The sequence below is a fragment of the Cetorhinus maximus genome, chromosome 5 (genome assembly GCF_964194155.1).
Source record: "Cetorhinus maximus chromosome 5, sCetMax3.hap1.1, whole genome shotgun sequence".
Classification (NCBI taxonomy): Eukaryota; Metazoa; Chordata; class Chondrichthyes; order Lamniformes; family Cetorhinidae; genus Cetorhinus; species Cetorhinus maximus.
The window spans coordinates 77,695,558-77,721,133 of record NC_135883.1 but is presented as its reverse complement, the minus strand read 5'-3'; the positions used below and the strand labels follow the sequence as shown (position 1 = coordinate 77,721,133).

At 44.3% G+C, this 25,576-nt stretch overlaps 1 protein-coding gene across 1 annotated transcript in view; it reads right to left on the bottom strand.

Moving 5' to 3' along the window:
* Positions 1-4,137, bottom strand: part of LOC144681112 (adhesion G-protein coupled receptor F1-like) — a 136,424-nt gene extending 132,287 nt beyond the window's left edge. Inside the window, exons 1-2 of the mRNA XM_078542842.1 lie at positions 4,035-4,137; positions 3,165-3,271 (exon numbers count right to left, since the gene is read on the bottom strand). Coding sequence (XP_078398968.1) covers positions 3,165-3,271; positions 4,035-4,137 — 210 coding nt within the window. The remainder of the gene's footprint in view (positions 1-3,164; positions 3,272-4,034) is intronic.
* Positions 4,138-25,576: the final 21,439 nt, after the last annotated feature.

The window sequence follows — 25,576 nt, the reverse complement described above, 5'->3', positions numbered from 1 at the left end:
TGGAATGGACTACATTTACCTTTCTGTGATGAGATTAGGTTCTATCTCCATCGCAGCTTCACCCTACTCAACGCATGTTAATGATGAGGCAGACAGTGAGATGCTGTTTTTGTGTAGTTTACAATGTAGCAGCAGACCTCAGACAGCAACTTTTGGATATTTGAGCTTAATCATCCAGCTGCCCCTGTGTGAATTTGCTGTACCATTTACACATAATTAACAGTGATTGTCACTAGCCTCAATGCTATTTTGACAGCAAATTTTGGTTGATTAAATTTACTATGGGTGGCACACATTCCACATCACCACTCACCATTCAATGACATCATCATTCCGTTGTGCCTCTGAGTAGCATCTCAATAGGATTTAGCATTTAAAAGCTGCCTGTCATAGAGTCACAACTTGCAGCAGCTCATTACTGCCATTGTATGGAACTTCATAAACTTTACAAGTTCTTCTGGCCTATAGCTACAACATCATTAATGGATTCTAAGAATCCACCAATATATATATTTTGTGCTGATTTCAGACTCATAGGTAGGTTTAACATTTGGACGATGTGTACACGACAACAGCAGTATGGTAGTGGCCAAGAAGAGTTCAATTTTTTTTAAAAACGCAATCAAGTTACTGAATTATTATCTCAAACTGAGGAGGAGTTTACCAGGTGGTTGAACATTGGGCTGAATTTTCTGCCTGTCGGGCGGGTGGGCCTGACCCCTGACCCAATCTCCGGTGGGCAGGGAGCACGGAGAAGCGGGCCTCACCGCCATTTTAAGTGAGCGGGCCAATTAAGGCCCACCCAGCGTGACGTCTGGCGGGAAGCGCTATGCGCTCCTTGTGCGGGCGGGATTCCCCAAAAGCGAGAGTGTGCTCTTTCACGCATGCACACGAAAGAGCGCACATCTCCCTGAGGCTAAGTGCTGCCTCAGGAAGATCGCTGACACTTTAAAAAATATGAAAATTAGAAAAAAAAAATCCCTAACATCTCCCCCTCATGTGGCAATGTCACAGGAGATGGGACATGTTCATAAATTACACTAAAACTTTATTAAACTTTTTAAAATCCCTACATGAAACCTCATCCCGCCGGTGGATGAGGTTTCATATTTTTCCTATTCCCCGCCGGGGCTCCTGGCCGACCCGCCAACCTTAAGGTCGGACGGGCAGGTCCTTTAATTGTTTTAATGATCCTGTCAATGGCCTCAATTGGCTATTGACAGGTGGGCCCGCAGCTGAGTTTGCTGCGGACCCACCTTCCTGAAAATTTAAGTGGAGCGGGATGACGTCGGGGTCCCGTCCCCCCCCACCACCCCGCCCCGACGTCATCCTGCGGCAATTTACGCGTCGGCAAGTGGGCCCCGCCCCCTGCTCGCCAACGGCAAAATTCTGCCCATTATCTCTTGAAATGACATTGTAATGGCAATGGTTTACTGCCAATTTGTATTTATTCACTCACAGGATGTGTGCATCGCTGGCAAGGCCAGCATTTATTACCTGTTCTTAATTGTCCCTGAGAAGGACTTCCTGAATACAACCTAATGGTTCGCTAAGCCACTTCACAGGGCAGTTATGAGTCAACTATACTGCTGTGGGTCTGGCCAGATGTCAGCCAGATGAGGCAAGGCAGTGATTTCCTTCACTAAAGGACATGGTAAACCAGATGGGTTTTTTCAACAGTCCAATAATTTCACAGTCACCATTATTGATATACCTGTTTTTTTATTCCAGATTTTAATTTAATTAACTGAATTTAAATTCCCCAGCTTCCGCAATGCAGTTTGAACTCATGTCACCTGATCATTGGTTAATTGTCCAGAAAAATAATGACTTTGTTGCTGTGCTCCCTTATGAATACAATGAAAACATGCATTGAATAACCAGGAATATAACCACAGAATGAACCATTGCAGGAAGAATTTGCTACAAGTTATGAAAAAAATTAGTTGTGGATTGCAGCAGGTTCTCTCACATGACTCAATTATCTACCAAATTGATGACAGAATCAATTCATAAAACATGCTGGGTAAATAAATCTACAAAGGTCCAGGTAGTATCCATGCTTAAGCCTAAAGTTGCAAAACATTTAATACAAATATTCCACAGTAGCAAGTCAGATTAATTTATATGGTGAAAAGAATTGCTATATTTATACCTCATTAAAAAATCTATAAATTTGTATGTTGCATGTATTGTGCCAAAAACATCGCTTACTGTAACTTGTTTCATAGTAAAATTTAAAATAGGATGGCATAAGGAAACTTTGATAATAGGAAAATAATATGAAAGGAGTTAAAGGAGTTATCAGCATAGTAAGTTAATGAACTGACTGATTCCCTCAAAATGCTTTGTTCTAAAAGGTTTTCACCCAGTAACTGAAACTTTGGCCAGGATATTGAGGCCGACGAGCGGTGGGCGTGGCCCTCTCGCCAATATGTAAAATGATGCGGGATGATGTCAGGCAGAACTCCTGACGCCACCCCGCATCATTTCAATTCTCAGGTTGGCCGGGGCGCAGCCAAATCAGCTGTGTGCCCGCCAACCTGTCAACAGCCTATTGAGGCCATTTAAAAATTAATTGAAGTAATTAATGGACCTGCACATCCAACCTTAAGGTTCTCGGGCAGGCCAGTAGCCCTGGCGGGCTTCAGAAAAAGCATGAAACCTCATCCACGGGCGGGATGAGGTTTCACGAGGGTTTTTAAAAATTTAATAAAAGTTTGAATAAAAGCGATGGACATGTCCCAACTCATGTGACAGTATCACATCAGGGGACATGTTATGGAAATTTTATTATGGGCATTAATTGGCCCGCCCATGTAAAATGGCTGCACGCTTATGATTGGGGGCACTGATCGGAGGCGCGTCTGCACGTGCCCGCTACTGCACTTCCCCCCCCAACGTGCCAAGGCAAGATACTAAACTAATTTTTACTTATATCTAAAAGATCACATACTGCACAGTGACAGGATTACGTTGTCCCATTTAATTGCCTTTTTAAACTTTTAATATCTCTATTAATGGTTTTACCTTAATGCATCAGCAAGGTCTTAGAACAGAATTTCTGTTATACACTCTTGAAAGGCAAGATTCACCAACAATAGCAGACAGTTGGAAAAAAAAACACTTCTTCATTTTATAATATTATTCATTCAGTTACATACCAACATCTGAAATGTCTTTGAGAGATTTTTATACAAGGTTGAGGAAGCATCTTTTAGTTCATTTGTAAAGTTCAGTCCTACAACTCTGATCGCATGCTTTGTTCTCTCTGCAAAAAAAATTCTTTCAAATATAAGGAATGTGTAATTGTTTGCTTTAAGGCACTTTGTGTTATGAATGAATTATGGTTATTCTATTATCCAATATCTCACAAAGAATTATGGGTGGAAATTTTTTTAAAAACTGAACTTTTCACAGATTAGCAAAAATCGAATAATCAACATATGAATTTAAAAGAGTCAGGCTTGTTTATAACACCTGCTTGGTGTGAAATTGGGATCATTTGCACCGAGCTTTTGGGTGCTACCAGTGCCCTTAGATCTCCAAAATGGTACCTGCAGCTTTTGCGCACACTTTCGGGGTGAGTTACGCCAGGCACCATATTGGTGAGGGCATTAGCACGTTTGCAGTAAACGGCCACTGTGAATGTGTACCTGCTTGGCTTCCCACCCTGCTTTGGGTGGAGGACATCTTTACTCCTTTCCACGACCTCCACCAAGACCTCCAGGGCAGCCTCTCAAAACCTTGGATCCCATTTGATCCCATTATGTGCCATGACTCAATGTTTCACAGGTTAGATGCACTTCTTACATGGAGCATCTGCTCCAGCCACAATACCCCTCTCCTTTAATCAGTGCATGTTAGCTTTAACTGGTTCTAGCCACTCTGAATGCTGACCACCTGCTGAACAGTCTAGCTATAAACAATTACGGCAAAATTTCTTGCCTGCACCTCCATGAACAAGGCTTCTGAGGCTTTATAGGTAAAGGGAGAAGTTATACCAGCAAGTTTGGAATTGTGTCACTTCTTACTCTGCTTCAGCTTAAAGCTGCTCTCCAAACCATCCATATCCTGTCCCACACAATGTGCAAATACACCTTTGACACAGTCTCTCTGCTCATCACACTGATTCATTCCTACCCCAGGAATTCCTCTAATGGGCCAGGCAAAGTGCATTGGGAGCACAGCACCCAGATGTTGATGCTGTACACAATTTGGCAAGACTGCCACCATCACCCAACCCCTCCCAGTGCGCTGTGATGTAAAAGGCACCTGTAGTATTCTGCACACTCAGGCCTGAAATTGGGCTGTTGGCTTTTCTCATGCCCCTCAAGTTTGTCAGGGTTGGGATGCATATCCATTCAAATTATGTTGGAACTTTGTGATTTGCTTTTCCTGCTTTCCTACATCCGAGGGTTCTAAAAGAGATAACTGCCAAGATAGTGGATGTGCTAGCTATGATTTTCCAAAATTCCCTGAATTCTGGAACAGTCCCAGCAGATTGGAAGTTAGCAAATGTATCACACTATTCAAAAGAGGAGGGAAAGAGAAAACAGGGAACTACAGGCCAGTTAGCCTTTCATCAGTCGTTGGGAAAGTGCTGGAATCCATTATTAAGGAAGTCTTAACAATACACTTAGAAAATCATAGTATGATCAGACAACATGGTTCTATGAAAGGGAAAGTGTGTTTGACAAATTTATTACAGTTTTTTGAGGATGTAACTTGTAAGGTGGATCAAGGAACCAGTAGATGCAGTATGCATGGATTTCCAAAAAGCATTCACCATGGTGCCACACAAAAGGTTAATAAGACAAGAGAAGGACACATGGATTTGGGGCTAAATTATTAGCATAGAAAGAGGATTGGTTAACATACAGGAAGTAAAGAGTAGGTGGAAATGGGGTAATCCCAAGTTGGCAGGCTGTGATGAATAGAGTGCCTCAAAGATCAGTGCTAGGGCCTCAGCTATTTACAATCTCAGCTCCCCGGTCCCTTCCCCTCCCCCAGTCATCCATGTCCTTTCCCCCCATCACTGTTGACCCCCCTGGCATCACCTTCCACCTCCCTACCTTCCACCTACCAAGCAGAACCCTTTTCTTTCCAGGATGTGCAGGTGAATGTGCACGTTCCCTGCCTTTCTGAGAATCCCACCTCCATCCACATTGACCTCCCTGACAACCTCCCTCCCACCCCCAGAGTCCATGTCAGCCTCCAAGACCCCACCAACCACCCTCGTTGTCCCTTCTACCGCTACCATCAGCCTCGCACCCTTATGGCTCACACTGCTCCCGCACATAATCGCCATTCTCTCCTGCCACGCCTATCCTCAGTTCGCTCCCCAGGAGGCTGTCATTGACTCAACAGACCCCTCCACTGCACATTAACCTAGACATCACCCCACCCCTTACTCCCTCCTCCACCAGGCCTCGTTCCTCCCCCTGGACTCCTTCCCCCATCTGAAGTCCTTTCCCCCTCGAATTCCTTCCCTTATGCCTTCCTTCCCATTACACCTACCTCCCCAACTGTCACATTTTCCCCATTACACCCTCCTCCTCCTGTACTCCCTCCTACCCCTCCCAAACTCACCACCTCCTGGCACCTTCGTTCCCCACCTCCCAACATCTGCACCTACCTCTCCCATTCCCGGTACATCTCCCTCTCCCACCCACCACCACCCCTAACATCAACCCCCCCCGGCCCCCCCATACACATCCCTCTCCCACTCACAGCTGGAACTTCCTCTCCCCGCCCTCGCCAATCACCCATAGCAGCCATGGCCAAGGCCGTGATGTCCCGAAGCAGACCCCAGACATCAAAGGAGACCTCCCACCTTCCGTGAGCTGCTTTGCAGCAGAGCCATGTCCATCGGAATCCACCCAGCATGTGATGCATGCGTTTTTCCAGGGTCCGGTAGCGGTAGTGCTCCAGCATCTTCTGCTCCTCGAATGTCTGTGATCGGAGCAAGGTCCTAACGGTAAGTTCCCACTTCTGCACGTCACATTTGTCCAGACATGTTCTGGACTGGCGTGTTTTCCCACCAGCATAATGGAAAATCTGGCCTGTGGGGACCATTCTGGTCAGGCCTTACTTTGCAATCCATTAGCAGGATGCAAGGTGGGTGGCTTCCAGTGGGATAGGTTAGGCAGGGATGGGGTCAGGTTGCATTTCATGCATGTGCATTTCATGGAGGCAGCTGCCCATAGAAATCAGCCTCCAATCATGTATCATTTTGGTGCAGGAGAGGTCTGAAACCTAACATGTGCAGGTTGGACTTGGTAGGAGCAGGTCTGAACTTTGCAGATTTGTTTGGATAGCCAAGGTACATTTTTGGAGACATAAGGTGCCTCTTTGGATATGGTTCCAGGACACATTTGGAGGAGTCCAGTTACCCTTCCTGGGAGGTCAGGTGCCGTTTGGGAGAGGTCAGGTCTCCTTTGCAATTGTCATAAGTAGGCATATACTCATTGAAACTTCAAAGCAATTGGAACTGTCAAAAACAACTGTCAAAAGTGTCAAGATGAGCTGTCAAGACATCTAAAACACCTGTCCTTTAACTCCTTGAAAAAAAAGCTGTTAAAAAGAGATTGCTTGTTATATTACTCTGTTTGTTCACATAGGTCTTAGGATTGCCATTACTGCATTAGTGCTGCAAGGTTGATTTCACAACCACCCATATCACAGTAGAGTGCCTGCCATTTCACAGCGTCACTGACAACTCCAAGTAGTTATGGATTCTTTGAAGTGGAGCTATGAATTCCAATGCTTGTTTTTATAAGGGGTTATGCAATTGCAAGACACATTTGTTGTTATAAGGGATAGTCTAGTTGAAGGAGTGTAAATGTAGTAAATGTTTTTTAATGAATAAGAATGTTTACTTTAAAAAAATGAAATCTGCAATAGACACTGGAACATGGGTGTTGAGGTCTCTCATGGTAGATACTGGGTGTGTTGGCCTGGTAGACAAAGGGTGGGGAGTGGTGGAGGCATGAGTTAGTACTAAGTTGGCAGAGGCTATAAAGGACCATGTGGAGGAGGCAGAGGGACATAGGTTGGCATGGAGGATATGAGGGATCATGAGAGGCGGACAGAGGACCATATGTTGGCATAAGGGTATGAGAAGTCATGGGGCTGGATAGGTGGCATGAGTGGCATGGGTTGGCATTAATTATTCATGGGAAGTATGTGGGGGTTTGATGGGTGAGGGATGGAGGGCTGTATTTGTTAAACTTCAATAGAGTGCCAATGCACAAAAGTATGCCTATTGTCCAGTCCACCTCTGCAACAGGCATCCGCCACACTCGTTCCAGGATTGCCATGCCCAACTCCCAGGGAACCCTGCCACCCCGGTACGAAAATCCAACCTTTCTACAAGTTGTGGAGCTGGAAAACGTCCTGACTCTGTGCTCCCCAGCTGGGAGCAAAAATCCGGGCCATAGATTTTTGGTCTCTAAGGAAATCAAGGGATATGAGGAGCAGGCAGAAAAGTGGGGTTGAAGTCCAAGATCAGCTATGTTTGTATTGAATGGCAGAGCAGGCTTGAAGGGCCATATGGTCCACTCCTGCTCCTGTCTCTTGTGATCTTGTGTTTCCATTTTATAATCCCCGACTGCCTTTAGCTTTGCAATCGATATGCCATTTTGGAGAATTGTTATTCTATAAAAGTCAACCTTCTGGTCTAAACCTCACACAATCACAAAGCATAACTTATTGAAGGTATCCTTAGCCAATATTCATTTTCATAACTTCAGTCCTGACCTTTGATATTCTCTTACAGAAAGACTATCACCAGTTAGCGAAATGCATAAACAAAATCCCATGCAAAAAACAAAGGCCAATGGTTTGCTTTTGGCTTATTTTGGATTTTTCAAATTACAGTTCCATGTACCAGTCCCTTGTATTCTGCAGTACTTATTTCTGGAAAATATTGTTTGTATCAGAGGGAGTTACACGCCCACGATCACCATTTCTGAGGCTGTTATGCCTCACACTAGCCATTAATCTATCATTGGTCTTTATTGGGCCAAACACAGGAAATTCCAGGCTAGAAGTTTCTGTCCTACCCCAACCTCCCCCATACTCTGCCTTATTTGGGCCAAGTACAACAGGTAATTTCCTCAGTTGAAAGGTCTGAGTGGGCAAACTAACCCAGGAGAGGCAATGAACAAATTAATAGGGAGGCAATAAATTCTGAACTTCAATCAATAACCATATAACTGAGACCCAGAGGTTTCTCCTGCTCTTATTCTAACACCTGGCAGAGAAACTACGAAAAGTCCAAAATTATATTAACAATGTTTTTTCCAGGAGTTATACGATTTTCCTATAACATTGTGGCATACAAGAAGGACAATCCCCACAAAAAAAAATCACTCCCCAAATATTCAATACGTGGAGGATTATGGACCCACCCACTCCGATTAATGATTCTTTCAATGGTCTATACTCAATACTAAGACCTGGATTTATGCTCCCTAGGCAGGTGTGCAGAGTGGGGAAATTTTCCATCTCACTGCATCCACCTCAGGAAAAAGTGCCCTGAATGGCAGGGCCTTTGTTCTGGGGAGTTCCTGTGTGTGGGAGTCAGGCCCTCCATTCCCAGAGTCAGATTGGAGGTGGCTACGGGAGCTGCTGAATGCTGAGCCAGGCCGGTTGAAAGACCCACATTGGTTCTCTGGGACTTCATCCTAGTTGTGTTGTTAAATATTAGGTCCTCTATCCCTCACCCCTCACATCCCCTCCCATCCCTCATTCCCCACCTACTCCCCATGCCCCACCCATGCAAACTCATACTGATCCATGCCCTGCCAACCCCTAATGGCCCATCATACTCTCATGCCAACCCATGTCCCCACACATCCCCATGGATGTTACGGGCCAAAATAAAGTTCTAAGTATCTATTGCAGGCTTCATTATATTAAAAAACACTCTCATTCATAAAAGCACATTGATTGCATATAAGAACATAGGAGCAGAAGTATGCCATTTGGCCCTTGGAGCCTGCTTCACCATTCATTAAGATCATGCCTGATCTGGTTGTGGTCTCTGCTCCACTTTCTTGTCTGCACCCCCCCCACCCCCCCATAACTTTTGATTCCCTTGCCCAACAAAAATCTGTCTAACTCTGCATTGAATAAATAAATTCAAAGACCCAGCCTCCACTACTTCCTGGGGAACAGAATTCCACACATCAATGACCCTTTGGGAGAAAAAGTTTCTCTTCATCTCTGTCTTAAAAGGGTAGACATCTTAATTTTAATCTATGTCCCCGAGTTTTAATCTCCACCATTAGAGGAAACATCCTTTGGCTATCCACCTTATCAAGTCCCCTCAGGATCGTATATTTTTCAATAAGATCAGCCCTTGTTCTTCTAAACTCCAATGGGCATAAGCCTAACCTGTTCAACCTTTCCTCATAAGACAACCCCTTCTTCCCAAGAATGCGTCCAGTGAACCTTCTCTGAACTGCTTTGAAAGCAATTACATCTTGTTTTTCAATAAGAGGACCAAAACTGCACACACTGCTCCAGATGTGGTCTCACTAAGGCCCTGTACAACTGCACTAAAACTTCCAACTTTTATATTCTATTCCTCTTCCAATAAACATCAACATTCCATTTACCTTCCTAATGGGCAGAATTTTCCCATCGGCGTGCGGAGGCGGGCCCCGCACGCCGACACGTAAAGTGACGTGCGGTGACATCGGGAGGGCGTCCCGACATCGCTGCACGTCATTCCAATCTTCCATTCGGCGGGCGTATGCCAGAAGCAGCTGCGCGCTTTCCGAACTGTCAAAGGCCTGTTAAGGCCATTAATGAACCAATTTAGGCAATTGACAGGGCTGCCCATCCAACCTTAAGGTTGGCGGGCAGGCAAAGAGCCCAGGCAGCCTTCGCGTTTTTCATGAAACCTCACCCACGGGCGGGATGAGGTTTCATGAAGGTTTTATTAAATTAAAAAATAAATTTCGCTCACTTGGTAAACATGTCCCAGCTCATGTGGCACTGTCACATGAGGGAACATGTCTGAATAATTTTTATTTCTCTTTATTTCAAAATTTAAATATGAACCTAATCTCCCTGAGGCAGCTCCGTGCCTCAGGGAGATTTCTGTGCTCTTTCGCACACATGCGTGAAAGGGCATAGGCCCCAACTCTCCCTCCTCCCCCTGCATGCACAGGTAGCGCTGAGCGCTACTGGGTACATGTCACACTGGGCGGGCCCTAATCGGCCCGCGTAAAATGGTGGCGCACAGCCAATCACGGGCGGCGATCGGCTCCACTCCCACCCGCACCCACTCTCGGCCCGCCCGCCCGACAGGGAGAAAGTTCTCCCCAAATGACTTGCTGCTCCTGCATACTAGCTTTATGGGGAGGATTTTTCCCTCTTCGGGCAGGCTCAGTGGGGGCGGGCAGGGACGGTCAGGAAGTCGACCACTGACCGTGATCGGCGCCGGACCGCAATTTCACTCTGGCAGGCCAATTAAGGCCCACCCGGTGTGAAACGTGAGTGTCAGCGCTCAGCGCAGGTGCGCACAGGGAAAGCTTCCTGAGGTACAGAGCTGCTTCCGGGAGATGAGCAGTTTAAAACATTAAAAATAAAGACTTTGAAAATGTTATAAAACATGTTCCCTCACGTGACTCTGTCATTTGAGTTTTTCCGAGGCAATATGAGATCAACAGCAGCTATAAGCCTCCAACTGTCTCCACAGGAACCAAAGTGAAAAAAACCTCATTCTGAATTTGTAAGGTGAAAATGCTTTGCCTGGTATCTGGTTAAGTCTATGGGTTACTGTTGCCTTAATGGAGATTTGTTTGGGAATTTGTTAAAAATTATGATAATAGTAATTTGTAGCCATGTGTATATATATTTTAGCCTGTGTAAATTAATAAAATGCTTCGTTTAGTTTAATGTAAAGCCTGAAGAACTGGTGTATCTGTGTTTAATGTGTTGTAACTTAATAAAATGTTTCATCTAGTTTATCATAAAATGTCTCTTGGAGCCACCTTACTATGTCTAATGGTATGGCCTAGATACGTAACTTCACTTATGCAAATTTGCTTTTAGCCAAGTTCATCACGAAATTTGTTTCTTTTAGTCGAGTGAATAATACTTCCAGATGCTGTAAATTCTCCTCCCATGTCTGACTGAAAGCGATTAGATCATCAATATAAACCGATCGTTATGACCGATGCAGTTGGTAAAGCTGAGTTATTTAAAAATCCCAGAGGGAAACTTTAAACAACTGTCATAACCAACAATTTTAAATGTTATATTTGAGATGTGACTCTAAATTCAGGAATCAGGCCACCACTTCTCGATGTTTTACATTAAACTACATTAAACATTTTATTAATTTAACAGCTTAAAATATATATACACATGGCTACAAATTACTATGATCATAACTTTTGAAAAGTTCTCAAACTAATCTCCATTAAGGCAACAGCAACCCATAGACATAACCAGCCACCAGGCAAAGAATTTTCACCTTTCAAATTCAAAATGTCAAAATGTTACTTTGTCACATGAACGGGGCCATGTTACAAATGAAATGTTAAAATTTTTATTTTATTTTTATTTGCTGTTGGAAACCTCATCCTGCCTGTGGATGAGGTTTCCTAAAAACGCAAAGGCTGCTTGGCCGCAACGAAAAATTTCTTTCAGTTATAACTTTAGTGGCCTTAATAGGCCTTTTAATTGTCGGCTGTGCACTGCCGACTCCAGCGCATGCCTGCTGACCGAAATACCGCGTGAGTGCGCGATGAGGTCGGGACGCTTTCCCGACGTCATTGCGCGTCATTTTACGTTCGGTCGGATCGGGCGCATGCCTGTCCAACGAGCTAAAAATTCTGGCTTATTTGATTCATGTACCAGAACACCTATGTCCCCCTGTACCATTGAGTTCTGCAATCTTCTGCAATTGTATACTGCTTTTCTGTTCTTCCTGCCAGAGTGAACAAGTTTACATTTACCCACAGGATGCTCCATCTGCCAATATTTTGCCTGCTCACTTAACCTGCCTATATCCTTTGAAGACTCTGTACCTCTTCTGGACAACTTACTTTCTTACTTTTCTTGGTGTCATCAGCAAATTTAGCTAGTATACATTCGGTCCCTTAAACCAAGACATCGATATAGATTGTAAATAGTTGAGGACCCTGCATTGATCCCTAGATCAACAAAAGTACTTAATCCCCTATAAAAACAAACATTTGCAATCATGATCTCACATCAAAGACAGCTAATCCTTTTATAAACTCTTGGAGCTGTCAATCAACCTGTGAACTTACAGTCCCCACTGTGGTAATGACAACTTGTGGAAGCAGTCAAGCAATAATAATGCTATAATGATAGTACTTAAGGTTATTGCTGAAAAAAGAGACATGCTGTCAAAGTTTTTTATCATGCACTCATCAGGACAGACACAAGAATACCAAATTTCAAAGGGAACAACAATTTATATTGCATGAGAAAAAGGGTTCTAATTCATTGGCAAGTGGACACTGACTGGTGAGGCATTGCTATGGAGAATGCATCAGGAAGAGATATTCCTCAAGATTTTGCTTAAATTCAAAAAAGGCAAGTTGATGCTGATTGGTCAAGGCATTGCCATGGGGAATGCAGAGGGAAACAACCTGGGGGATAATTGTTCCCGACTGCATTCTTTGTGGCAATGCCTCACCAATCAGAGTCCACTTGCCAACCAATCATACCTCTTTTTCTCATGAAGTATAATTTGTTGATTCCTTTGAAATTTGGTATTCTTGCAACTGTCCTGATAATTTCAAGACAAAAATCTTCAACAGCATTTCTCTTTTTTCAGCAATACGTAATGTTATGTCAATAAACACCAATTGAAACTGTATGCAAAGGTTTGTTTCAACTCACAGAGATAGGCAGGTTGTTCTTATTTGAAAATTTAATGGGCAGAGAGTTAAATAACTTGACAGCCTGAGTGTTCCTCAGACCTTATTCACCCTTTACAAGCATTTATGTCTACTCTGAAAATTTGTAACTCACTCACTGTGGGATAAGGCCCTCACTCCAGTGAAAATGGGGTCTGCATGAACTCAATGAGTTCCAATGGGCCTGCTGCATTCAGGTTTCTCTTATGTGTCAGTCACATCCCACTACCTTTCTCCTACTGGGAAAATGTGTTTGTCAGAAATGGGGGCAGGATTTCCGGATCTGAGTTCCCTGCACCATTTTTGATGAGCTGTTGAGTCTCCATGACTCAGCGAAAACCTAGGCCTAAATGTTAGTTTTCAATAATTCTTCTGCAAATACACTATGAATTTAGATTTCTTACACAGATCAGTATTGTTACTCGTTATTTCTTTAAAATAATCCAAGCTAGACAGCAGTCAGTTCAGATCTACAAGTGTACTTCCATGTTCAAGAAAGAATAAACATTGTTCAATATACCTTTGCAACATTGTGTGACCATTGCTGCTCTTGTTGACACAGTTTTTTTATTTCTTGGTGTAGTTGTGGATACAGTACTTTGTGTAGGGGTTGTCGTTACAGGTCCGAGCTCACAGTATGTCCCTTCTGTTGGCTCACTCCTGATGCAGTCACAGGTCTGGTCTCCTGTATTATTCACACTGCAAGACTTGTATTTACTACAAAATGTTGAGTTCCAAGTAAATCCACCATTACACGTGCACCGAGTTTCATCGTTCACATATCGACAAACTAGGTGAAAAAATAAATGCAAATGTAATTAAAACACTGCCATTATGCTGCAGGGGAGAAATTAGTATGCGCAGTGCCGCTTCGTGTGTGCTACACAGTGTATGTTAAATTTTTGGCAGCAGACAGCCTCTCTCATGGATTTCTTCATTGATTTCAATGAGGAAATCAGTGTGGGCCATGCTGGTAGCATCATGGGGTGCTACTTGCCCTCGAAGAAGCAGCACTGCATGAACAAATTTCTCCCCAATGGTTTCCATGTACATAGAAAAGATTTATTTTCCCTACCACTTGTAATGGATTCAACATATATTTAACAAAGTTAACGAATCAATGACAATAGCTTTCCTTGTGGCATCTGTGAAGTATAGAGATTTGTAAATTCAATCTAGCCATTAAAGTACTTGCAAAATGGAAAAACATTTACGAACAAAAATAATCGCTTCGCTAAAGCTGTAAGGGTAACTTTCACTTAACTAAAGGGGGCAGGATCAGTAATTGTCTGATAAGAGATAAACTTTATCAAAGTAAAATCCCAATTTAAGCTTGAAATAAGTTATTTCATTTTTGCCCTCATTATAATGAAGGGAACTAGCAAAAAGATGTTGATTAATTCTTAGCTTTTATTTACTGGGATGTTTTATATAATAGGAAATGACATACATGATTCCTGTTATATTTAATATACATAATGTATAATGGTCCAGATTTTGTGGTTGTAATGACAGTGAAACTGTTTAGCTTTTACCATTGTTACAAAGACAAGAACATAGGAACAGGAATTGGCAATTTAGCCCATCGAGTCTGTTCCATCATTCAATGACATCATGGCTGATTGGTAACCAAACTCCACATACCTATTCTTGCTACAAATCCTTTAATATCCTGAGAGACCACAAATCAATTAATCTCAGATTTAAAATTAACAGTTGAACAGTTGCCATTTGCTGAAGGGAATTCCAACCTACTACCACTCTGCATGTGTAGAAATGTTTCCTAACTTCATTCTTGAAAAATCTGATTCTAACCTTTTGAATATGCCCCCTAGTCAGAAACTCCAAATCACTGAAAATAGTTTCTCTGGGCAGAACCGTCCCAGATTTGCACTCCGTGCAGTAGCGGGTGGGAAAAAGAAATTTTACCCCTGGCCACCATTGCAGCTTTTCACACCATATCATCCTAATCCTGCCTCCTTGATCATGCATTCCTAGGAAACATGCCGTTTCAATGGCAGGCGGGCTCTCATTTGCACAGCACGCCATCACCTCGCCGCTTCACCATGCCAGATGCCAGATTTAAAGTGCAGCCACGCGCAGACCTCTCAGTACATCCAGCCCAGGAACGCTGCACAGAAGACGTGGCCCCGAAAGGCAAGAAGACTGTAGCCCAGTGATTCAGTGATGTGCCCCTGGAAGGCTTTTTCAACACCATGGAGGCCCGCCATGATGTCCTCTACCACCGCTCTGGCCACAGGAGGGGCAGTGCCATCACCAATCCAACTTGGGAGGCAGTGGCGGCAGTGGTCAGTGCCAACACCCTGCAAAAGAGGACAGCTACCCAGTGCCAAAAGATGATGAATGATCTCCTCTGTTCCACCAGTAAGTCACTCTTCTCACACTCTCAACTCACACACTCACAAACCCATCTCACACTCACAGGGATCTCACTCACTGCAGTTCAAAGGACATCACCATTCAATCTCTCACATACATCTTCATTGTCCTCATCCTGTCTATAGCACTACACGTGCCAGGCATCCTGCTTACACTTTCTCCATCTATCATAGGATAAGCTGGCACACAAGTAAAGGCAGAGGTTGCAGACCGGTGGAAAAATGCCTGATATCAAGGTCCTCATGGGCTTTGAAAACAGAGCCATCCAGCTGGCCAGCAGAGATCTAGACCATTCCTGTGCTAATGGTGAGGTCAGCGGTGCTCTACCAAGTGAAGATCCATTATTGCAACATCCATCAGACAACCATGCTGTGAGTGATGTGTCCTGTTTCACAGGCCTCTGCCACGCGCTGTTTATCTCCCCTTGTGCAAGCACATCTGGCGAACAGCTGAGGGATTCCACGATCCAGGTACTCGACTCAAGCCCTGAAGACACCTCAGAAGAGGAATCTGCTGAAACCTTCATTGAAGACCCATCACTGAGCTCACCCACACCATCCACCAGCGCAGGGGCCAAATTTTAGAAAAGCCTCGGGAAAACAACCTAGTGAGCACATTGCATTGTCTGATCCACAGCAGGTGGAGCCAGGGACTTCTCAGGTCTCCGGCACTCAGAGGACTGATGAAGACCAGAAATCTGCTGAGTCTGAGTCAGATGAGGAGCCTCTGAACTCGGTCAAACCTCAGTTGCTGGAGCTGCAAAGGCAAGCTCGGGAACATCAGGAAAGGATGTCTGCTGCACTCCTCAGATTGCAATGACAATGAAGGAGTCTACCCACTTCAGGCTGAGATGAGAGCATTGCAATGCCAATGTAAAGAGGTCAACTCTGGTAGGATGGCAGCTGCCATGAAGACCTTGATCCAGGACATTAGTCCTGCAGTGCTGCACCGGCTGAACTCCATCACTGACGCCATAGTTGACCTCCAACTGTGTCAATGCCCGATCTCACTCCAGCTTCCCCTTCTCCTCAAGGAGTCAGTCTGGGGTCCTTGGGTACCCATAGGGAGAGGGATCAGCAGGTGCACACCTCGGGGCCATCCATCCTGGTGACTCTGCAAGCAATCCGAATCCCCTCTTCCTGTGACCTCCGCAGCTCCAGCTCCACAGGCCGAGGAGGGTGCCACTGCCACACAGCAGGACCCCAAAAGCAGGCCGGGGCCCTCCAGGTCTCGACCCTCCAGAGGACACCCATCAAGATCATCATAGACAGGGGGGAAGCAGTCAGCAGGGTGCCTCCACCTCTGCTGTGGATGCCAGGGGAGCACCAACACATAGTGGCAGGGTTAGGAAGGTTAAGAAGATGTATTTGCACAGCCTGGGCACAGGTGTTAATCACTTGGACACTTTGTTAGTAAACTCCGAAGAATGTCTTCTTGATTATGGCTCCTTGTCCTGATGAGCAGTGTTCGTGTCACTCAGATGTGAAACCTTGGTCCCTGCACAAGATAAAGACAGGTGTCTCAGTCCAGAGCCTCTCCCCTGTGCTTTGTGCAACATTCCCTGAATGGTGATGTTGCGCCATCACTGTCACTGGTCACGTCAGTCATGCCTGCACCTCAATGGGGCTTGTCATTGTTGCTAGAGTGTCCTGGGCCCATGGCACAAAGTTCCATCATTCTCTCTGTGTGCTCTCAGCACCTTTGAGGTGCGGCTGGTCCCCACCTCTTCAGCATCTATTGCCAGTGACAGTGTAGTCCTGAAGGGTTCAGGTCATGAAGGATGTCATAGGATCAGGACAAGTTAAAGTTTCCCCGCTGCATCTCCATATGACCCTGTTCACAGAGCACAAGTGAGCTGTCATCAGCCAGACAGGAGTCAGACATTCACATAAGCAATGTGAGGATTAAGGAGTGTCCCCATGCATGTCATCATCATCTTCCTGGAATGCAGGGACTATAGGCATTTGCTGCATCTCCATGACAGGAGCCTTGTCACAGAGGGTATGTGCACTGCCATCAGTGAGACTGGAGTGAAACATTCACAGACACAATATGAGGATCTATGGTGTCTCTTCACTGCATGTTGTCATCATCCTCCATGAATCTAGCAGCTGTGAGGGCCTCCCGAACGCACCTGCCTCATCTAGCCATTGCGATGGCCTCATCGCCATCATCCTTGCCTTTGAGGGCCTCCTCACCCTCATCCCCATCAATGTCTTCCTCATCGGAGGAGACCTCCAGTTCCTCCATCTCCTCCTCATCTCTTCTTTCCGTTGCAGCACCAGGTTGTGAAGGGCACAACAAGTGACAACGATGCATGACACCCTCTGTGGACTGTATTGCTAGGCTCCATCAACCGGTCCAGGCACCAGATCCTCATTTTCATCATCCCGATGTTTGCTCCACAGAGGTGCAAATTGCACCATGAGCCTCGTTATACCTTCGCTCTGCTGCAGTCTGAGGCCACCGCACGGGTGTCATCAGCCATGTCCTCTATGGGTAGCCCTTGTTCCTGAGGAACCAACCCTGCAGCTTCTGTGGACCCTGGAAAGCATCAGGGATCTAAGACCTGCAGAGGATGTAGGAGTCATAGACACTCCCTGGGAACCATGTGCAGACCTGCAGGATGCATTTCTGGTGGTCGCACACCAGCTGAACATTCGGTGAGTGGAAGCTCTTGTGGTTGACAAAGTTGCCCGCCTGTTGCCATGGAGACCTAATCGCCACGTGAGTGACGTCGATGGCACTCTGCACCTGTGGAAAACCTGAGATCTGGGAAAATCCCAGAGGTCTTGCAGCCTGGCTTTCCTGATCCCAGGTGAAATGAACAAAGTTGTGTGCTTTCACAAATATGGCATCCGTGACCTCATGGATGCATTTGTAGGTGGAGGCTTCTGATAGCCCACAGAGGTCACCTGTGGAGCCCTGAAAGGAGCCACTGGTGTAAAAATTCAGCGCCGTGGTCACTTTCATGGCCACTGGCAGTAGATGTCCTCCATGTCTGCTCGTCACAAATCCTGCATTGGCTGGCAGATATGACCGACCAGTTCCCTGGACATCCGCAGTCTTTGGCAATACTGGTTCTTGGTCATCTGCAGGAATGACAAGCAGCGTCTATAGACCCTAGGTCTATCTAGGCTCGCTGTGGCTCTTCAGTGGTGTGCGCGGTAGCCCCAGCCACCCCCTTCTTCCTGAGAGTGTTGGTCCTCCCTCTGCCTAGCCAGGCACCTCCGTCACTCTCTCCTCCTTCGTTTTCACTCTCTGTAAACCATGAGGCATACAGCTAGATCACCAGGAACCATGCTCCTTATGTACTCACCCTGCAGGGTGAAAGAGAGAGGCGCGTGGGTTAGCTTGGGTGTGCTAGGAATCTGTCTTGGTTAAGTCTGAAGGCCCCTTAACGCATCCCAGACTGTGCTGGCCACCACTTGGATGGCCAGAGATTAGTGTGCTGCATGGCTGCCCGAGACCCCACCTCCACCCGAGTGATTGACAGCAGTTTTGCCCATTGGACTGCATGCTGTGCTCTCAGCTCAGGCACAGGCGTTCTCCTAACCCATGCTGCAAGGCTGCACTGTTAGCTTGAACCATGGGGGAGACTGGTCCAAACCGAGATGCTGACATTACAAGTGGCTGTGATCTCCTCCACCAGTGACTGCTCCATTGGCAGCTTTAGCAAGGAGATTGTACAACTTGTCCAGTCATCCGACTGTCCTGCAGTCCACTAAAATACTCATTAGTTTGCAGACTGTGCCTGAAGGGTGAAAAGCTCTGGAGCCCTTGGTGGCATTTTCATGCCTCTGCATTGCTTGAGTGGGCAGATAAGCTAGAGGCCAGACTCCACGTATGTCAATGCGGCTTCACCTGAACTGTCTCAGCTGCAGAGAACTGGTCAGCTCACATAAGGTTTCCCTAATGCTCATAGTATTTCAAGCGTAGTCTAATCAGGGCTTTGTATAGCTGTTGATAGAGAACCTCTCTCCTCCTGCCAGAGTTGAGATAGGAAGAAAATCAGTTCAGTGAACAGGAATAGGCTGAAATGATGAGTCTACCAGCACAGACCTGATTGTGGATTTTGGGAACAAGGTTGAAGGTTTGGGGTACTATGAAGTTGGAGGGCTTGGAGGGAAGATCTCCAGAAGGGATGAGCTCAGTGACAGTCCTGGAAGCAATAGTTAGATGTTTGGTGGTGGGATCATAGTCCAGGGGAGGTGGGAGCAAGTGATGAGTTAGCACTCAGCCTCTGCTAGGTAGAGGTGGTACACAAGACAGCAACAGCATCACCCTTATCACCAGGTTTGATGATGATAGTTATAAAATCACATTGGTGGTGACTTTACCAAGTAAGGCAGCAGGTGAACTTGGTAAACCAAATCAGATGTCTGCAGGTGAGGATTCACCAAATGCCGCCTTCTTACCATAATATTTATGAACCATGCTTACAAGAGACTTTTCAGCTGAAGAGGTGATATTTCAGGTAAAGTTCAATTGCCATGTGAAAAGGAACCACATTAAAAGTACTGGTTAATTTTTACCATATCACAGTTAGTCACAGGCTAATTTTAAGATGATATGAAATGTACTTTCTTTACGAATGCTTTATATTGCATAAGGTCTTTGAACTGTTCCATCCACACTCACCTGTTGTAAGGATGATGCCAGTAATATTAAATGTGCCATTTTCAAAAAGCAATTGAATGGGATACAATAACTTCTCCAGAAATAATTTCAGTTCACTATCAGGCAGGTCGTTTTCTGTTATATTTAGTGCAATATCCAGATCATATTTATGTTGTGGATTGACTGTAACATTTAACAAAGAATTAGTTCAATACCAAAATAATTAATGGTAATATTTAACAGCAAAACAGTCAAACCTGGTGAATAATTTATCATCATCAAAAACAAAACATTAGTGGGAATGTAATTGGAAACATCCTTGAATATTGGAACCGGTGTAATCTGGTGTTCATGCTTAAACAGGGGACAAAACAAATACCAGCAACAGTAGATTGACTAGTCTTACTGCCATTTCATGTTAGTAATGGAATTATCTGCAGTAAACATGGAAAATATCCATACAATAATAACCTAGTAAACAACAATCAACATAGATTCAGATGAAAAAGCTCCTGCCTAATCAATCACCTCAAATTATTTCAGGAAAAGGCACCCTAAGTGCACGGCGGAAGTTCTACAGCAAGATATCACTAGACTTTCAAAAGGCATTTGACAACATTCCACATTGAAGACCATGTAGGGGATTTTAACTCCATCCAACTCTTCACTTTTTGCTGCAAATTGGGAACAAGGCCTTGGCCCAGCCTTGCAAAATGTCTGCTCTACATTGTTCTTTATCTTGTCTTCAGCTTTGAAATGCCTAATTTCATCAATTCGTCCTCCTATTTCAAAGATCACTTTGTGCTCTCTGAGCACTTTCTCCATCTCTGACATACTCTTACTGATCCCTAACATAAATAACTCAGCCCAGTTTAGCTCTATCTTCTTAAGCTGATTCCTTCCCATCAGGGAGACTTTGTTCCCTCCAACAACTACCAATGACAAGTAATAGGATCATCATCATTTTCCACCCTAACATTAACTTGACACTGGGAGACTGCCCTTGGAATAATTAGCCAGTTTCACATCAGTGTTGCATAAGAAAATGTGACTTATAAACTACTTGTACTCTGCTTCCAAGATAACAGACACTGCTGCAGCTGCTTCAATGATGAAAGTAAGCTGTGAATCTTTGACTTTCATTTCTATTGTGTCCAGTGAAGTTATATGTTCAGCCCTATTACTCCCAAGTTTCAAATGCTGTTTTTCTTGCTTTTTGACTAAGTATAACTCTTTGATAATATCAACTGCTGTTTCCCTATCTATGATATGCACATTCAAGGACTTCCATGTTCCTGAACTATCTTTAGATCTACCACAACCTTGACCTGGTGCTTGACCACAAACTGATGCTTGAATGCGTCCTGGTGCATTACTATTTTCTCTACTCTTGCGTATCCTGCTGAAATCTGGTGAACTTTCCCTGCTGGATTGGGAAAATAACTGTAGCAATTTGTAACAACTCTTTCTGCCATTTCCGTGGCTGTTGCCTCATCACTGGCCTCCTTCCACATCAACTTATTGCCTTTATTCAAATTTTTCTTTAGGTCTCCTATGAAAGTGTCTCTAAGATTGATTTCTAAGTTCACCTCATACCCACATATGGTGAGATAGTTTCTTTAACTCAAGAATGAAATCTGCTGCAGTCTCACTTGATAACTGTTTCCTTTGATGGAATGCAACTCAGTGCAATTTCATTCTTAGGCGTGACATTATAGGAGCACAGAATCTCCTATATTTCAGTTTATTCCATAGAACTGGGGTCTCCTAGCAATACTGGTTAGACACTACATTTGGCCTCATCAAGGTGAAGAAGACACTTGTTTTATCCTTATTGCCTATTTTATTTGCTTTCAGTCACATGTGAAGCCCGCATTTATAATTATTCCAGTCCTCTTTGTTAGGGTTTAATTCCCCCATTTCCTACAAACATGCCTTTTGTGCCTTTTTTTCCCCATTCATTATGTTACTTCATTACATACCATGCTGACTCACTGAGTTGTTCATGAACATGACATGTGCATACAGAGCAGTCTTCAAACATGTGTCACAATGTTCTCTGGTCCTTAATTACTCAGCTGAAATGTCAAAGGCAATCTTCCTGGCCTCATCGTCATCTTTCTGTGATGTATTCAACTTAAAAATATTCTTGCAGATTCAACAGTAAGCTGCCATGTCAAAGCACACTTTATTTACACCACCCAACAAAGAGGGCAGAGAGAGGGTTGTATCACAATATGATCAACTCTTAGAAGGATGAACCACTTTTGGTTAACAAAGGTGGTCAAGGAGAGTATCCAATCAAAAACTAAGGCATACAAAGTGGCAAAAATTAGTGGTGGCCAGAGGATTGGGAAATTTTAGGAATCAGCAGCGGATGACTAGAAAGCTAATAAAGGGGGAAAAAATTGATCATGGAAGGAAATTGGCAAGAAAAATAAAAACAAACAGCAAGAGCTTCTACGGACACAAAAAAAGAGAGCAGCTAAAGTGAGCGTGGGACCCTTAGAGGATGCAACTGGAGAATTGATAACGGGGAACAGGGAAACGGCAGATAATTTGAATCAATGTTTTGCATCGGTCTTCACGATGGAAGACACTATAAACATTCCAAAGATATCAGATAAGCAAAGAGCTAATGGGAGGAAAGATCTTGTAACAGTCTCTATCACGAGGGACAAAGTATTTGACAAACTAATGGGACTAAAATCAAACAAGTCGCCAGGGCCTGATGGCCTGCATCCAATGGTTTTAAAGTAAATGGCTGCAGAGATAGTGGAGGCATTGGTCGAAATATTCCAGAACTCACTAGATTCTGGGAGGGTCCCAGCCGATTGGAAAAGCGTTAATATGGCACCCCTGTTCAAGAGGGAGGGAGACAAAAAGCAGGAAACTACAGGCCAGTCAGCCTTAGTCATGTCGTTGGGAACATGTTAGAGTCCATTAATAAGGAAGAAATAGTAGAACATTTAGAAAAGCTTAACACAATCAAACAGAGTCGACATGGTTTTGTGAAAGGGAAACCATGTTTGACAAATTTGCTAAAGTTCTTTGTGGATATAACAAGCAGAGTTGATAAAAGGGAATCGGTAGATGTAGTGTATTTGGATTTCCAGAAGGCAATCGATAAGGTGCAACATAAAAGGTTATTGCACAGATAAGAGCTCACGGTATTGGGGGTAATGTATTAACGTGGATTGAGGATTGGTTAACACACAGAAGACAGAGAGTTAGGATTAATAGGCCTTTTTCAGGTTGGAAAGATGCAACTAGTGGAGTGCCACAAGGATCAGTCCTAGGGCCTCATTATTTACTATCTATAATAATGACTTGGATGAGGGGGAAGACTGTAATGTATCCAAATTTGCTGACAATACAAAAATAGGTGGGAGGGTATGTTGTGATGAGGTCATAAGGAATCTGTAAGGGGATATAGACAGGTTGAGTGAGTGGGCAAAAACTTGGCAGATGGAGTTTAATATAGGAAAGTGTGAGGTCATGCACTTTGGTAGGAAGAATCAAAAGGCAGACTATTATTTAAATGGAGAGGAACTCCAAAAGAATGCAGCACAGAGGGATCTGGGTGTTCTTGTGCATGAAACATCAAAGGTTAGCATGTAGGTGCAGCAAGTAATTAAGAAGGCAAATGGAATTTTGGCCTGTATTGCTTGGGAGTTGGAGTTTAAAAATAGGGAAGGCTTGCTACAACTGGTGAGGTGAGGCGAGGTCGCACCTGGACTACTGTGTACAGTTTTGCTCCCCGTTTTTAAGAAAGTATATACCAGCATTGGACGGAGTTCAAAAGAGATTCACTAAGCTTATTCCTGGGATGAAGGTGTTGACTTATCAAGAACGGCCAAACAGGTTAGGCCTTTATTCATTAGAGTTCAGAAGGATGAGGGGTGATCTCATTGCAACGTACCAGATTCTGAGGGGGCTTGACAGGGTAGATGTTGAGAACGTATTTCCACTAGTGGGGGAGTCTCGAACTAGGGGACATAATGACAGAATAAGGGGACACTCATTTAAAAATGAGATGCGAAGGAATTTCTTCTATCAGAGGGTAGTGAATGTCTGGAATTCTCTACCCCAGAGAGTTGTGGAGGCTAGATCACTGCAAGTATTTAAAGAGGAGGTAGATAGATTTCTGAAATAGCAGGGAATTGAGGGCTATGAGGAGCTGGCATGAAAGAGGAGTTGAGGCCTGGGGCAGATCAGCCGTGATCTTATTGAATGGTGGGGCAGGCCTGAGGGGCTGAATGGCCAACTCCTGCTCCTATTCCTTATGTTCTTATGATCTTACAATATACCATGCCTTCAGTCAACTCAGCCCCACACTTAGTAATTCCTTCCCAAAGACTTTCCCTTACCACCTCTCTCTCTCTTCCTTTAAGGCACTCCCTTAAAACCGACCTCAAATCTTTGGTCACCACTCTGAATTTCTTTTTGGTTTGGTTATGCCTCTATGAAGTTATTTGGATCATATTTTCTATGTTAAAGGTGCTATATAATTGCAAGTTGTTACAGAGAAGTTAGCTTTAATATGCCAAATGGACACTGACTTTATAATAAGCTAACTGCTGAGTAAACTGATTTATCAAAATTCTATTACTACCTTGTTTGGCATCTCCCATTTTACTAGGAGGCACCACAGTGCCTACGGATCACCCTTCACCATCTCCTCATGTCAGTCACGCATTCCTCTTCAAGTCCCACCATGTTTAAGTCTCTCACCACACCATCTTTTCATCTGGTCTTAGACCTTCCTCTTCTCCTTCTTCCTGGCAGTCTCACCTCCGTCACTCCTATAGTAACTAGATGTATTGTCTCTCCCTCCTGTCAATCACTTATCATATGATGCGATTAGGGGGGTTCGACCAATAAGCTTATTGCAAGGGTAATTCTGTGGGCGGGGCTTCCGACAGGCAGATCACATCTAGCGTGCAAGCACCTCCACATGACTCCTAAATAAAGTTTAGCCTTTTCTTCACCAAACCGGCTGCTCCATCAAGTTATTACATTTGGCAACAAGGATAAAACCAACTTCTGCTGCGTATTTTGCCCTAGTTGATGTGAGTAAAACGAAGTTGAACAATACTTACCAGTCATGCCACTGTTTGGAAGAATCAAATCATATGATGCTAACATTGAAGATTGGAGTCAGTATGTCAAGCGACTCTGGTTATATTTCATTGCGAATGAGATTACTGCTGAGTGCATATGGAAGCAAAATGTATAACCTGATTCGAAAACTGACTGCCCCGAACGTACCAGTTCTAAGCCTTACAGTGAGTTAGTGGAACTCGTGAGATCACACTCTCAGCCCAAACTGTTTATGATCATGCAGCGCTTCAAGTTTAATTCGAGAGTTCGTGCCCCAGGAGAGTCCATTGTTGCCTTTGTGGCAATCTGAAACAGTTAACCGAATACTGTGAGTTTGGGGATGCCTTGAATGATATGCTGCGGGACAGACTTGTCTGCGGATTCAAGGACGACACCACACAGCACCACTTGCTAGCCGAATCTGACATTGATTTCAAGCGTGCCCTGGAACTTTCTCTCATTATGGAAAGTGCCGGAAAAATCTCGCAGGCTTTGCAGCATGTGATAATGGAGCCGTACTCCATGTTGGGCGGGAACCTGCC